The 16,674-nt window shown below is 39.4% G+C and overlaps 1 protein-coding gene across 1 annotated transcript; it reads left to right on the plus strand.

The window, feature by feature from the left end:
• Positions 1-1,451: 1,451 nt before the first annotated feature.
• LOC142556864 (uncharacterized) lies at positions 1,452-3,862 on the plus strand. The gene is made up of 2 exons (XM_075668361.1): positions 1,452-2,683; positions 3,514-3,862. The coding sequence occupies exons 1-2, from the start codon at positions 1,452-1,454 to the stop codon at positions 3,860-3,862; spliced, it is 1,581 nt and encodes a 526-aa protein (XP_075524476.1).
• The last annotated feature ends 12,812 nt before the right edge of the window (positions 3,863-16,674 follow it).

A 16,674-nucleotide genomic window follows, 5' to 3' on the forward strand; every position in this document is an offset into this window, starting at 1 on the left:
TCCAAAATCACGTTTTGCCGTTTTTGGTAATAATCGTGAATATCATAACTCCTTGTTCTAAGCCTTTCCATTTGTTTTATTTCAGGAAATGGCTCCCCGTACTCGTGCTGAAATACCCAAACGTATGTGTGAACTCGCCCTTGGCGACCACGAAATTGCGATGGCACATCTTAGAGCGCAACTTTACGAGGAACAAAAAAAATATCACGAACAATTGTTAGCCAAAGACTTGGTATATGAAAACTTGAAGAAGGAAAAACAAGAACTATAAGATATCAAAGACCATCTTCAGGCTGACGTGCAAAGGTTTGCTTATTATCTTAACTCAGAAGAAAAACAGCACGAAATGACCAAGAACAAACTAGAGGCTTCCCAAACAATAGCCCTTAAAATGGATGGATTACGCCAACGAATGTTAGAGGAATCCCAAGCACTACAGTCTCAGATTCAACAAATGTTGCTAATGGAAAAACAACGCCGTCAGCAAGATGAGGCAACCATTCAAGAACTGCAGAATTCGGTGCAGAATTTGACTACGCAAAATGAACAATTACAGAATCATGTTAATCATCTTGAGGATGCCATCATTATGGCATTGGAGCCGGAAGTAGAACCGGTAGAAGAACAGATGGAAGACGAAATACTAGGAGATGACGAGATTTTAGATGATTGAGTGTTTAGTGTCGTGATTATTTGTAATAAGGATTTATAATCCATTTCTTTTCTTTTGTACTTCTTATCTTTGTACTTCTGAAAACTTTTATTTGTATTGCTTTTTCTTTTCATCGAAATCAATAAAAAGTTTATTTGTTCTATTCCTTGATTGATTTCATATTTGAGATAATCTTCAATATTTTTGTACATAAATTCAAACCTCTTAGAAATTCTCATGCGTGTAGGAAATGGCAGAGAGACCCCATCGTAGCAACCACAACCCGCGATATGCCAATCGCAACAATGACTGCAACAACAATAACAACAAAGATACACCACCACTAGCAAGAGTTGGCCTTAGCAGAGAAGATTTAATGGTCATAGCAACCATTGTGGCAACAACCCTCCAAGGAATGAGCCATTTGAATACCAACACTAATCAGCCACCACCACCTCCACCACCGAATGGAATCAGACACCATTATGAATCTCCTCGGAGGAATCGAGTCCCAACGTTTGACGGCAAACCTGACCCAGAAGTTGGTCAAGGCTGGCTCAAGAATATTGAGACATAGCTCCAATTGCTCGAAGTGCCAAATGAACTAAAAGTGACTGTGGTGACACCATTCCTAGAAGAAAAGGCGGCCAAATGTTGGGAGACAATCTCAGCAAATATGACAGAAGTCGGACCAATCACATGGCAAAGATTTCGAGAAGCATTCTTGAAACAATACTATCCAGCAGAGTTGAAATTAAAATTGTTGTGTGAATTCGAGAATTTTACTCAAACCCCGGATATGTCTGTTGTGGAGTACACTTCTAAATTCAACTCCCTTGGAACCCATGCTTCTGCCATCATGGCAGATGATATCCTGAAGATGCATCGTTTCAAATGTGGTCTGAACAGCCAGTATCCAATCAGCTCTGCAGTTTACCAACTCACAGGTTTTGATGATTTAATGGGAGCAGCCATTAGAGCTGAGACTGATATCAAGCACCGAGAAGATGAAAATAAAAATAAACGACCTCTCACTGGACAATCTTTTCAAGGTAAACAACTAGTTAAAAGGTCAAACCAATCTAGTGGACCATTCAAGGGAACTCCTTCCAATTCAACTACGACATTCTCAAGCATAAAACCGTGTCCATTATGCAATTACCGACACATTGGAGAATGTCGAAAGAACACTGGTGCTTGCTTCAATTGTGGGAAGATGGGACACCGAATTACTAATTGTCCTGAACCATTAAAGAAAATGACATGGTCAAACACTAATGCTACCCCCAACAAGCCAAAGGAGAATAAGACCAATGCTCGTATGTTTGTCATAACACAAGAAGAGGCAGATGAGGCAAACGATGTCGTGGCAGGTACCATTATAATCAATAAAATTTCAGGTTATGTGTTGTTTGACTGTGGTGCCACTCATTCATTTATTTCTAGGAGATTCACTAAGAAGTTAGGGCTTATACCAGAGATACTTGTTGAACCTTTTAGAATTGCTACTCCCACCAGTAAAACAACTGAAACACATAAGATACATCGGAACTGCATAGTATATATCAATAAACACACATTCAACGCTGAATTGATTCAAGTCAACATGGTGGAGTTCGACGTTATTCTGGGAATGGATTGGTTATCCAAGAGTCATGCAATAGTAGATTGTCGGCGTAAGATTATCAAACTCCGAACTCCAAGCCAAAAAAAAATCACATACCATGGCAAGGCTAAGAAACGTAAATCCCTCCTTTCTGCATCTCAAACCTGGAAAGCCATGAAGTCTGGAGAAATAGTCTACCTAGCAATGGTAAATGAAGTAAAAGAAGGAGTCGAGCTCAAGATAGAAGATATTCCAGTGGTACAAGAATTTTCGGATGTCTTTCCAGAAGAGTTACCTGGAATGGTCCCGGACCGTGAGATAGAATTCGAGATTAACTTGGTACCAGGTGCTACACCAATATCAAAGGCACCCTATCGAATGGCTCCAGCAGAACTCAATGAGCTAAAAGAACAACTCCAAGAGTTGTTAGACAAGAAACAAATCAGACCAAGTGTCTCTTCTTGGGGAGCTCCAGTCTTATTTGTCAAGAAAAAAGATGGAAGTATGAGATTGTGTATCGATTATAAAGAACTCAACAAGATCACAATCAAAAACAGATATCCTCTTCCAAGGATAGATGATCTTTTCGATCAACTCAAAGGAGCCACAGTATTTTCCAAGCTTGATTTGAGGACAGGATATCATCAACTGAAGGTCAAACCAGAAGACGTTCCAAAGACAGCTTTCAGAACAAGATATGGCCATTATGAGTTTACGGTAATGCCATTTGGATTGACAAATGCTCCAGCAGCTTTCATGGATCTCATGAACAGAGTATTCAAGCCATTTCACGACAAATTTGTGGGGTATTTATCGATGACATTCTCGTATATTCCCCAAGTGAAGTGGATCACAAAGAACATCTTCACCTGACTCTTCATAGGTTAAGAGAAAAAGAGTTATACACGAAATTCAAGAAATGCGAATTCTGGCTAAAAAGTGTGACTTTCTTAGGTCATATCATTTCAAAAGAAGGAGTATCTGTGGACCCTAAAAAGGTGGAAGCAATCACTGGCTGGCCGAGACCTAAGACAGTAACTGAAATTCGAAGTTTTCTGGGATTGGCAGGTTACTATCGAAAATTTGTTGAAGGTTTCTCTTCGATAGCTACGCCTCTTACAAAACTCACACAAAAGAACTCAAAATTCAACTGGAGTGAGGAGTGTTAAAAGGGCTTCCAAACGCTCAAGGAAAAGCTAGCATCTACACCAGTACTGGTTCTACCCACTGAGGACAAAAGCTTTACCATTTACAGTGACGCATCAAAAGAGGGTTTAGGATGCGTACTCATGCAAGAAGGAAGAGTAATCGCTTATGCATCAAGACAATTGAAGCCGTACGAGAAAAATTATCCTACTCACGACCTTGAACTAGCTGCGGTAGTTTTTGCCTTAAAAATTTGGAGGCATTATCTTTACGGCGCCAAATGCGAGATCTTCACAGATCATCAAAGTCTCAAGTATTTGTTCACACAGAAAGAATTGAACATGAGTCAGAGAAGATGGATTGAATTGTTAAAAGATTATGATTTAACAATAAGCTATCACCCGGGCAAGGCAAATAAGGTAGCTGATGCTTTAAGTAGGAAAAACATGGGTAAATGATCCTAGCTTCATTTTCTGCACAAGTTGAAGAAGAAGAGCAAATGCATTTCTGGGGATGGTAACAAGGTTTCAGTTGATCAAGACATACTTTGGAATTTGGCTATCTTTTATTTTTACGTTGTTTGCTTCCGCACTCGTTTGTTAAGTTGATTACGTTGTAAAGACAATGTATGTTTTATGAAAAAGACTGGTTCGGTTGTACACTGTACTACGAGGCTTGTTGAATTACGATTGAATAATTGTAAAACATCGCCGGATGTCAGTAATGTAAACAAATCAGAATGCAGTAGAGCTCTGAGTGTTTCAGCAGCATGTCAGAAATAAGTAGGGAAAAAAAATTCAATATACCGAAAACCAGTAGGCTGAAACCAGAACCAGCAGATAGAAATCAGTAGATCTGAATGCAGAAGACCTGGTCATTAGACCTGGAATGCAGCAGACTGGTTCTAACAGTGCTAGAAAGCAGCAGACAGTGCTGGAAAAGCAGTAGACTGATTGCAGTAGCATCAGAATTGCAGTAGACAGTGAATTCCAGCAAGCGCATGCAGTAGACCTTGCAAATGGCATGGAAGTTGAGGTGTTTTTCACGCAAACTTCAAGCGGACATAACTTTTGATCCAGAAGGAATTTTGTGTTGGATTAAAGGTGGGCTTTTAGGCTTATGGGCTTTTCATGTGAGTAAATGGAAATTTGGAAAGGTGGGTTTGTCCCACATTGAAAAAATGAAGTAGTATAGATAAGTTTATATTGTATTACACTTTATGGAGGTGTAACAATGATTGGTCAAGAGGCACACTCTCGCGCACACAGGCGCAGGGGGGTACAAATCATGGGCCCGATTTGCGTGGAAAAAGACTTGACTTGTGTGCAAGCGTACGAGCACGACCTGGGTGCGTCGAATGTCGAACCGATCAAGGCAAAAATTGCCTAGCAGTCTATGCCATCTTTTGTTATTTTTTTTTGGTTGAGACATTTCACATGCCCTTGAGACCTTTCGCATGACATGACTGTTGGTGCTTCAACTCCCCAACTGTTGGTGCTTCATATACCATCTTAAAGGCATCTTTATGACAACCTTTGGCCTTTCGTATGGCTTATATAGGTATGTATAAGTAGGAGATGTGCCAAGGCCAGAAAAAGAGACCGAAAAATCCACTCTCTCCTACTGCTACAGTACTGCTGCTTGTTCTGCTACAGTTCTTCTGCTTCTTCTGCTACAGTAATGCTGCTCGTTCTGCTACAGTACTGCTTCTACTTCTGCTGCTACAGTACTGCTTCTGCTCCGTTCTTTGTTAAAGTTCAGGTACAGCTTCTGTTCGCTAACATAGTACTTTGTGCTGCAACTCTGCTGGTTTGCCCGTTGTATCCTGGGAAACAGACGTCCGTTGAATCCTCGGAGCACATACCGGAGGGGGCGAATTTGTTTTAAGGAAACTGTACAAGCTACAGGCCTCGGTTTGATTTAATTAAGCATTATACTACTGTTTTGATTCACTATACTGATTTTCTGGTTTTACACATAGCTATCTGTCATGTTTTTCCATATATTTTGAACAACATTTTGACTATTAAAAAATACCGTTGGAAAGCTCTCGACGAGGAGAACCTAACCTAGAACAAAAATTTCATTCTAGCACCGCCGACGAACCCCAAAATCCTTCGTTTATAAAGTGATATCATCATTTCCGTGAAATTTTCCAATTTTTCAAAACTTTGAAGAATTTTCATTTCCAAACGGCTTAGTATTTTTGCACCAAACTTGGTACACTTCATGTTCTTGATGCGAAGAATTTTTAGTAAATTTTTCACGCAATTCTAAGACCGAAAAATTTTGAGCTATTTCTTTTATTAAATGTATAGGCAGTACTGATTTTGTTCATTCCAGTATTCGTCTATAACTTGACCAGTATTTTTGAGATCATTTCTGAACATTCACTTCCATGTTTTGGATGTAGTATATGACTGACCAGAGTAAATACATTAAGATCTTAGAGAAGAAGCTAGAGAAACTCAAGGAACATAACTACTGCTTGGAGTTAGACAAAGATGAGCTACAGCGTAGAGCAGAACACTTAAGAAGTGATGTTCAACATTATGCTCACTATCTGCATAAAGCAGAAGAGAGGAATAGGAAGGCTCAAGAAGAGTTTGAAACCTCCCAAGAGACTGTTGCAGAGTTCATCGAGTTACATGATACATTAGTTGAGAAGATCCAAATATTTAAGGATAAAAATCACCAACTCGTACACCAGCATAATCAGTATAGTGAACATACTGATGCTCAGACTCAAGAGCTGCAGGACACTGTTGAAGTTCTTAGCGACCAAAATGCAGTCCTGCATGGTCATATTGAACATCTGGAAACAGTGGTAGCCAACCATCAAGACGAACCTGAGGAGGATCCCGAAGAAGATGAAGAAATCGAAGAAGATCCTATGGACTTGGGATTAGGAGAAGCGATATATTAGACATTCAATAGTAGCTTTTTGTAATAGCACTTGTTCTATTTGCATTTTGTTAGTATTTTTAAAGGTTATTTGTAATTGCACTTTCTTGGGAAATCAATAAAAATTTATTTCTATCCATTGATTTCATATTTAATTTTTGGAGCAATTACTCGATTATTGTGATTCCTTTGTTTAGTTCTTTTTTCTTCCAACAACCTTAGAACTTTCATGTTTTTATGAAATAGACGGGAGACTTGTGAGAAACAATCGTAACCCTCATTAAAATAACCGCAACAATAACCGCAATGATGAAGATGCACAACAACCACCACAACCACCACCAGCAGTTGGCCTCAGTCAGGTGGACTTGATGGCTATAGCCACGATTGTGGCAACCACGCTACAAGGGTTAGTGAACCATAATGCTAATCAGCCACCGCCACCACCTCCAGCTCAGAATGGGACTAAGCAACACTACGAGTCTCTACGAAGAGCAAGAGTCCCAAACTTCGATGGAAGCTCCGATCCTGAGGTCGGACAAAATTGGATGAAAGAGGTGGAGAATCATCTTCGACTACTTGAGGTTCCACAAGGGATCAGAGTAGATGTGATTACACTATTTTTTGTAGATAAAGCTGCCAAATGGTGGGAAGGAGTCTCACCAGCTATGTTAGGGACCGGACCTATCACCTGGCAAAGGTTCCGAGAGGCATTCCTGAGGCAGTACTTTCCGACAGCAGTTCGAGTGCAGAAGCTGTCAGAATTTGAAAGCTTGGTTCAAGAACCAAACATATCAGTGGTTGAATATTCCTCCAAGTTCCACTCATTTGGAACTTACTCCTCAACTATCATGGGAGACGAGGCTTTGAAGATACATCGCTTCAAGAAAGGGTTGAACAGCCGCATTCAATCTACCCTTGCCGTTATTGAGCCCAATAGTTTTGATGAATTGATGGGAGCCGCCATCAGGGCTGAGAATGACATCAAGAGGCATGAAGGTGAGAACAAACTCAAACGTCCTCAGTCAAGCCAATACCAACCCGGCCAACAATTCAAGAGGCCTAGGTTTTCAAGCAATCAATTCACCAGTGCTCCAGCTAAAGGAACCACTTCTTCTCCATCAAGCAAAGAAGGATTCAAGTGCCAAAATTGTGGATTCACTCACACTGGTGAATGCCGTAAGACTTCTGGAGCTTGTTTCCGTTGTGGAAAGATGGGCCACCGCATTGCTTAATGTCCTTTTCCAGATCCAAGGGATGGTTCAGCAGGCGGAACAACTCCAAACAAGCCTAAGGAGAACAAGCTAAATGCTCGAGTCTATGCTATTACTCAAGAAGAGGCTGACAACTCAAATGATGTCGTAGCAGGTACCATTATAATCAATGATATACCTGCCTATGTGTTATTTGATTGTGGTGCTACACATTCATTCATGTCTAAGAGATTTGCCAAGAAGTTAGAAACTAAGCCTGATAACTTAGAAGAACCATATAGAGTAGCAACTCCTGCAAATCGAATTTACAAACTCGCACTCTATATCGGGATATTAGTGTTCTCATAGAAGATCAGAATTTCATTATTCAACTAAACATGGTGGAATTCGATGTAATTCTTAGAATGGATTGGTTAGCCAAGAATCATAATTTAGTAGACTGTCATGGAAAGACGGTAACCATCCAAGCTCCACACTAAGATAAACTTTTATTTCATGGTAAGACAAAAGAATGAAAGACTCTTCTTTCTGCTTCTCAAACTTGGAAAACCATGAAAAGTGGAGAAGAAGTTTACATAGCTATGTTAAGCGAGGTAAAGAAATAAACCACACTTACACTAGAAGAGATTCCTATAGTACAAGAATTTTCGGATGTCTTTCCTGAAGAACTCCCTGGCGAACTTCCCGACCGCGAAGTGGAATTTGAGATTAATTTAGTGTCCAATGCTACACCAATCTCAAAAGCACCGTACGGAATGGCTTCAGCAGAGTTGAAAGAACTCAAAGAACAACTTCAAGAATTGTTGGAAAAGAAACAGATTCGACCAAGCGCATCTCCGTGGGGAGCTCATGTCCTATTTGTGAAGAAGAAGGACGGAAGCATGAGATTGTGTATCGATTACAGAGAACTGAATAAGATTACAATCAAGAATAAATACCAACTTCCAAGGATAGATGATTTGTTTGACCAACTCAAAGGAGCTACGGTCTTTTCCAAGCTCGACTTAAGGTCAGGCTACCACCAACTCAAGGTCAAGACAGATGATATTCCGAAGACAGCCTTCAGAACAAGGTATGGACACTATGAGTTCATGGTGATGCCGTTCGGGTTAACAAACGCTCTGGCAGTATTCATGGATCTCATGAACAGGGTGTTCAAACCATTTCTTGACAAGTTATTGTGGTATTTATCGACGATATTCTGGTATATTCGTCAAGTGAGGAAGACCACAAAGAACATCTTCGTCTCACCCTCCAGACACTGAGAGAAAAAGAACTTTACGCCAAATTCAAGAAATGCGAATTTTGGCTAGAGAGCGTCACATTCTTGGGACACATAATATCAGCAGCAGGAGTATCTATGGATCCTAAGAAAGTAGAAGCAATCTCGGATTCGCCTAGATCAAAGACTGTAACAGAAATTCGAAGCTTCTTGGAATTAGCAGGATATTATCGAAAATTTGTTGAAGGATTCTCTTCAATAGCAGTACCTCTCACAAAACTCACACAGAAGAACTCCAAGTTTCAATGGAGTGAAAGAAAAGCTTCGAGACTTTGAAGAAGAAGCTTACCTCCACGCCAGTGTTGGTATTACGTACGGAAGACAAAGACTTTACTGTCTATAGCGATGCATCTAAAGGAGGTTTAGGATGCGTACTCATGCAAGAAAGAAGGGTGATTGCATACGTATCGAGACAGTTGAAGCCGTATGAACAGAATTACCCAACGCATGACCTCGAGCTAGCAGCAGTGGTGTTTGCACTAAAAATTTGGAGACATTATCTTTATGGAGCCAAGTGTGAAATTTTAACTGAACACCAAAGTCTCAAGTATTTGTTCACTCAAAAAGAACTAAATATGAGACAAAGACGGTGGATTGAACTCATGAAGGATTACGACTTGACGATAAGCTACCACCCAGGCAAAGCCAACAAGGTAGCAGATGCTTTAAGCCAAAAGAATACGAGTAAGATAATCCTGACATCACTTTCAGCACAATCTTGTCTTCGAGAAACAATCAAGATCAGTCAAGATAGAGATTCCGCTTTGGTGAAACTGAAAGAGCAATACAAAGAAGGGAAATCACCAGATTTTGAGATTGATAACAAAGGAATCTTGTGGATGAAAGGACGATTGTGCGTACCAGACATTGATAATCTTCGACAAGAAGTAATGTCTGAAGCACATAAGTCAAAATTTTCAGTCCATCCTGGCAGTACCAAGATGCATAGAGATCTAAAGAATAATTTCTGGTGGAGTGGAATGAGAAATGATGTTGCGACATTTGTTTCCAAATGTCTTGTGTGCCAACAAATCAAAGTAGAGCACAAAAACCTGGAGGACTTCTGCAACCTCTAGAAATTCCATAATGAAAATAAGAACATATCTCCATGGACTTTGTTGTCGGGTTGCCAAAGTCTAGACAAAGTCATGACGGCATCTGAGTAATCGTAGATAGACTCACAAAATCTGCGCATTTCTTACCTGTCCATATAAACTATAATTTGGACAAGCTAGCCACATTGTACATGAATGAGATCGTACGATTACATGGAGTTCCAGCTAGCATACTATCCGACAGAGATCCTAGGTTTACATCTCGATTTTGGAAGAGCTTTCAACAAGCTATGGGGACAAAAGTTACTCTTAGTACGGCGTATCACCCTCAAACTGATGGCCAAACTGAGAGGACAATACAAAATCTAGAAGATATGCTGAGAGCATGTGCTCTAGACTTCAGTGGTAATTGGAGCGAACATCTGTCTTTAATTGAGTTCGCGTACAATAATAGTTAACACAGCAGTATTGAAATGACATCATACGAAGCTCTGTATGGACGAAAGTGTCGATCACCACTGTATTGGGATGAGGTAGGGGAAAAAGCCATTGTGGGACCCGAAATGATCCAAGAAACAATGGATAAAGTCGCTTTGATCAAGGAGAGATTAAAAGCTGCACAAGATTGACAGAAAAGCTGGGCTGACCTGAAAATAAGACCCGTGGAATTTGAAGTTGGAGAAAAAACGTATGTTAAAGTGTCACCCATGAAAGGTATAATCCGATTCAATAAGGCTGGGTAATTGAGTCCTAGATACGTCGGACCCTTTGAAATTCTTGAGAAAGTGGGAACACTTGTTTATAGATTAGCACTTCTATCCGACATGTCAAGAATTCACAATGTATTCCACGTTTCGCAGCTGAGAAGATATATTTCCGATCCAAGTCATATTCTGGAAGCTGGACCACTTCTGGTTGAGGAAAATCTAAATGAAGAACTGAAGTATGAAAAAATTCCGATTCGAATTGTTGATAATAAAGACCAAGTACTGAGGCAACGAACTATTCAATATGTCAAAATACAATGGTCCAAGCACACCGAAATAGAAGTTATTTGGGAGTTAGAAGAAAAGATGCGAGCACAATACCCTTATCTCTTTGAGGATTATGTATAGCCAAGTTTCGAGGACGAAACTTCTCATAAGGAGGGACGGATGTGAGAACCTGAATTTCCAGCAGCAGCTAGCATTTTTCAGCAGCTAGCAATATTCAATAGCAAAGGAAAATTCCAGCAGAAGCTAACAATTCCAGCATCAGCTAATATTTCAGAAGCTGGTATTTTTCCAGCAGACATGTATTTTTCAGCAGACAGAATCCAGCAGCATAAAAGTTCAGTAGCGAGATTCCAGCAGATAGCTACTGATTCTACTTATAACTTGTAACTGAAGCATTTAACATTGAATAAAGGCTGTTAATAGCACATCATGGCAGATTATGGCCATGAATAGGGAGTCCAACAGTCAAAATTTTGCCTATAAATAACACCCTCAAGTTTATGAAATTGTTGTTACACAAGTCTTGTGTTATCACTTGAAATTTGAGCTAAGATAGTGTATTTTTGAGCTGAAAAATCCAGTAGCAAGAGAAAGTAGATTCCAGACTTCAACAACCGAAACTTTAGCAAATTATGGTAAGTGGACTATGTATAAATATCTTGGAATCAGTTTGATAATTCCTGTTTTAAGTATTTCTGATCTCTGACTTTTGAAACACTGAAACTTAGTGAACTAATGGTAGGAATATATATTCTGAACATTACTGATTACTGGCCTCACCCCTTAGAGGAGAGAACATCATAGGGGACTGATATCAGTTTAGCCATGAAATTCACGAACGTGCTCAGTGCTTACTTGATAAATTTTTGATTTCTGATTACTGAATACTTATTTCTGAATACTGATTTATGTTCTGAAAATGAGAATTTCTGTACATCATTCGTATTACTGTTTCTGTTTAAAAATGGTTTTGAAAACTGGGAGTTATTCCCGCCCCCGCTTACTGAGTGACAACTATATCACTCACCCACCAAACCCATCTCAGATAAGAACGAGAAAGAATTGTTAGAAGAGGAAGAGCAGACTCAATTCTGGGGCTGGTGAAGAAGACTGTTCTAAATTATGTTTTCGCTGTATCTGTTAAAATGATGTTATGTTTGATTTTAAATTTCCGCTATAAAACATTTGGTCTTTGAGTTGTACCAGACGATGAATATTATGAATAAAAGACTGGTTTCTGAATTTTGTACTTCTGAGGCTTGTTGTTTTCGAATGTAAATTTGAGAGCAACGCCGGTGTCAACCAAACCCCGTCCCGGGACGTGACATTTACATTCTTAGAACACGAGCTATTGCAGCTCATTGAGAATATTGTGTTTGAAGCACCTTCGCAGGTGCCTAAAACCGATCCATCAAAACAACCAGTCGCACAACCATGTTAATCATCTTCGGGATGCGTTGGCCAACTTGGTTAAGTATCTTGAGGAAGAGCCTGAAGTAGAGCTTATGGAAGATGAAGCGGTGGGATATGGAGAAATTTTAGACGATTAGATTAGATTCTTACATCGTACTGTTGTAATAAGGATTTATATGCCGTTTGTTCGCGATGACTCGGAAAGGAGAATAAGCTCAATGCACGTGTGTTTGCGATGACTCGGGAAGAAGGGGATGAAGCGAATGATGTGGTGGTAGGTTCAATTCTAGTCAATGAAGTGTCAGCTTATGTATTGTTTGATTGTGGTGCCACTCATTCATTTATATCTAAAAGGTTCACTAAGAAATTAAGGCTTATACCTGAGATACTTGTCGAACCCTTTAGAGTAGCAACTCCCACTAGTAAAACAGTTGAAACACATAAGGTGCACCGAGATTTTAAAGTCTGTATCAATGTGCATCTATTTCAAGCTGAATTGATTCAACTAAACATGGTGGAGTTCGACGCCATTCTAGGAATGAATTGTCTATCAAAGAATCATGCATTAGTAGATTTCCGCATGAAAAACGTCAAACTACAATCTCCAAACCAAGAAGATTTTGTTTACTATGACAAAGTTAAGAAACATTAATCCTTACTATCTTAGCTGTAATACGTGATGTAAAGGAAGAAATTACATGTGGGGACCCGGACACTAATCATCTTCTTAATCATCTTTGGGATTTAATTATCAACTAAGATAAACAGGGTCTAAAAATTTTTCTTTTTAAAACATAAGTGAGGAACGTAGTGAAATAAAACATATATGTATCTCAGTATAAAAGTACAAGTCCTGTACTACATACATTTATTCAACTAAGGTTTAACAGCTAATATCAAGTGTCCAACCCTATCTCTAATCCAAGTCCGTAATCACCACTCTAATCTCGATCTCTCATCATCCTCTTGACCCTGATCCTGTCCCACCTGTTGTCATGCACACATACAAAACAAGACAACAGCCGGATAACTCCGGTGAGAATAAATCCCAGTATAAATAATGAATACATGCAATTAACTGAATTAACATAAAAGCATGAATTATATCTTATCACATGTAGCATAATCAAACACATGTATCAATACCAGTCTGTAAATAAAACATGAATCGTAATCTACGAAACATAAATCAATACGGATCTGTAAATCAAGTTCTAGTCTCGATATTTAAGACTCGACTCATCTCTCATTCTAATCTAGGGATCCCGATCTAATTTAGACTTTGGTATGCTGTATCGAATGTCTACAATAGACGTCGATCTACATCTAAGCTCATCGATACACCGTAAGTCTAGAGTCTACGCGGTTCTGACAAAGACTCGGCGGTTCTGCCCTAGCTAGGCTGATCTGCCCTAGACTCAACTCTGGCTCTGCTATAATTCAATAGACTAAACATATCAATCTGATAATCTGCAAATATCAATGCAATAAAATAAAGTATGTGATTTTGGGAAACTCAAGTCAAACCTAACTCGAGCTGTGCAATCCCGAATCCACATTTATTTATACCTTTATCTTCACGATCTGATGAAGACGAAGTCTCGTATTCCAATCTGTCCATACCCAGTCTGGCAATGACAATCGCATAAATACAAGATCAGTACATAAATCAATTCAAGACTTGTTCTGATCAATACTCAAATCAATACATACTCTGATCCATATCTGAACAAGGCACAATCTAATTCATATCAACGATATCACGATGCAATCGAAATCATTACCGAATCTCACCAATCTAAATCAACGGATGTTTCGACGGCATAATGATACAGTCTCGATAACCCCGTCAATCTCAACATCACGGAGATACTACCAGAATTCATAATCAGTACCAATACAATTCCTAATCTCTATATCGGTACACTTAAGATCAGTAATAATTCAACTCTGATATCAAATCTCAATCAATTCAACTCTGAAAATCGTAACAATTGTATAACCAGTCTATTCTTTAATCTAACTTCAATTTTACAATGCCTACTGTAGCAGAAACATCATATCTGATTCATATTCAATTCTGACAATATCATAATTTCAAATCATGTCTAAACGTAACAAAACTTAAGTCCAGTTGTAACCTGCGTTGATAGGAACTCAATACCGAAGTCGGATTCAAAATCAGATAGACGGATTTCTCACAAAAGGCGTAAGGATTTTTCACTCTTTCTCTGAAGCTTTCTATACGATTCTTTCCTTCGTTTCCTTGAAGAAATCGTGCATATATATATATATATATATATATATATATATATATACAACCACGTACATGCAATAAGCCAAGTGGCTCGGTGTGCCTACTGCACGTCTCGCGCTCGGGCGGTCATGAATTTCCGCTCGGGCGGTTAATCTTTACCGCTCGGGCGCGGAAGTTTCTGTCGAGATACTCGGTTGAACATCTCCTGGCGCTCGGGCGGTAATATTCTACCGCTCGGGCGCCAAACATTCTGTCCAACTCATGGTTCATTGGCACTCGGGCGGTTCTTTTCCACCGCTCGGGCGCGAGATGTTCGGTCCAGAATCTTGGCCAACATCTTGAGATGTTCGGTTCAACATTTTGGCGCCAGATGTTCGGTCCAACATCTTGGCTTATACTGTAACGATGCCCTGCTTCTTCATTTGAGTTCGTATAACCTCAATCATGTCAATTAATCAACGTCTGATTACAGTAATTACATCTCGGGCCTTACATTACACCTGCGCTAAAGAAGAACCGGTAGTACAAGAATTTCCAGATGTTTTTCCTGAAGAACTCTCTGGAACAGTCCTCGACCGTGAAGTGGAATTTGAGATTAATTTAGTGCCCAATGCTACACCAATCTCAAAAGCACCATACCGAATGGCTCCGACAGAGTTGAAAGAACTCAAAAAACAACTTCAAGAATTGTTGAATAATAAGTAAATCCGACCAAGCGCATCTTTGTGAGGAGCTCCTGTCCTAATTGTAAAGAAAAAAGACAGAAGCATGAGATTGTGTATTGATTACCAGAAACTTAATAAGATTAAAATAAAGAATAAGTACCTGCTTCCAAGGATAGAAGACCTGTTTGACCAACTCAAAGGAGCTACAGTCTTTTCCAAGCTCGATTTAAGGTCAGGCTACCACCAACTAAAGGTCAAAGAAGACGATATTCTGAAGACAACCTTCAGAACAAAGTATGGACAATATGAGTTCATGGTAATGCTGTTCGGATTAACAAACGCTTCGACAGCATTCATGGTTATCATGAACATGGTGTTCAAACCGTTTATTGACAAGTTTGTTGTGATGTTCATCGATGATATTCTTGTATATTCATCAAGTGAGGAGGACCACAAAGAACATATTCATCTCACCCTCCAGATGCTTAGAGAAAAGAATTTGTACGTCAAATTCAAGAAATGTGAATTCTGCTAAAAAGTGTCACATTCTTGGGACACATTCAGCAGGAGTATCTGTGGACCCTAAGAAATTATAAGCAATCATGGACTGATCGATACCAAAGACTGTGACAGAAATTCGAATCTTCTTGGGATTAGCTGGCTATTACCGAAAATTTGTTGAAAGATTCTCTTCAATAGCCATACCCCTCACTAAACTAATGCAAAAGAACTCTAAGTTTCAATGGAGTGAAGAATGTGAGCAAAGCTTCAAGACTTGAAGAAGAAACTTTCCTTTACTCCGGTATTGATATTGCCAACTGAAGGAAAAGACTTCACCATCTACGTCGATGCTTCAAAAGGAGGTTTAGAATGTGTTCTCATGCAAGATGGGAGAGTAATTGTCTATGCTTCAAGACAACTAAAACCATATCAGCAAAACTATCCGACATATGACCTCAAACTAGCTACAGTGGTGTTCGCACTGAAAATTTGGAGACATTATCTTTATGGATCCAAGGGTGAGATTTTCATTGATCACCAAAGTATCAAATATTTGTTCACTCAAAAAGAACTAAATATGTGAACAAATATGAGGCAAAGACGGTGGATTGAACTCCTAAAGGACTACGACTTGACGATAAGCTATCATCCGGGAAAGGCAAACAAGGTAGCTGATGTTTTGAGCCGGAAGAATATGGGAAAGTAATCCTAGTGTCACTTTCAGCACAATCATGCCTCCGAGAAACAATAAGATAAGTCAAGATCGAGGTCCCTCTTTGATAAAATTGAAACAACAAGCTATAGAAGGAAAATCACCGGATCTCCAGACAGATGACAAAGGAGTCGTGTGGGTGAAAGGACAATTGTGTATACCCAACATTAATAATCTTCGACAAGAAGTGATGTCTGAGGCACACAAGTCAAATTTTAAGTCCACCCAGGCAGTACCAAGATGTACAGAGATTTGAAGAAAAACTTCTGGTG

This window comes from Primulina tabacum, chromosome 9 (genome assembly GCF_025594145.1).
Source record: "Primulina tabacum isolate GXHZ01 chromosome 9, ASM2559414v2, whole genome shotgun sequence".
Lineage (NCBI taxonomy): Eukaryota > Viridiplantae > Streptophyta > Magnoliopsida > Lamiales > Gesneriaceae > Primulina > Primulina tabacum.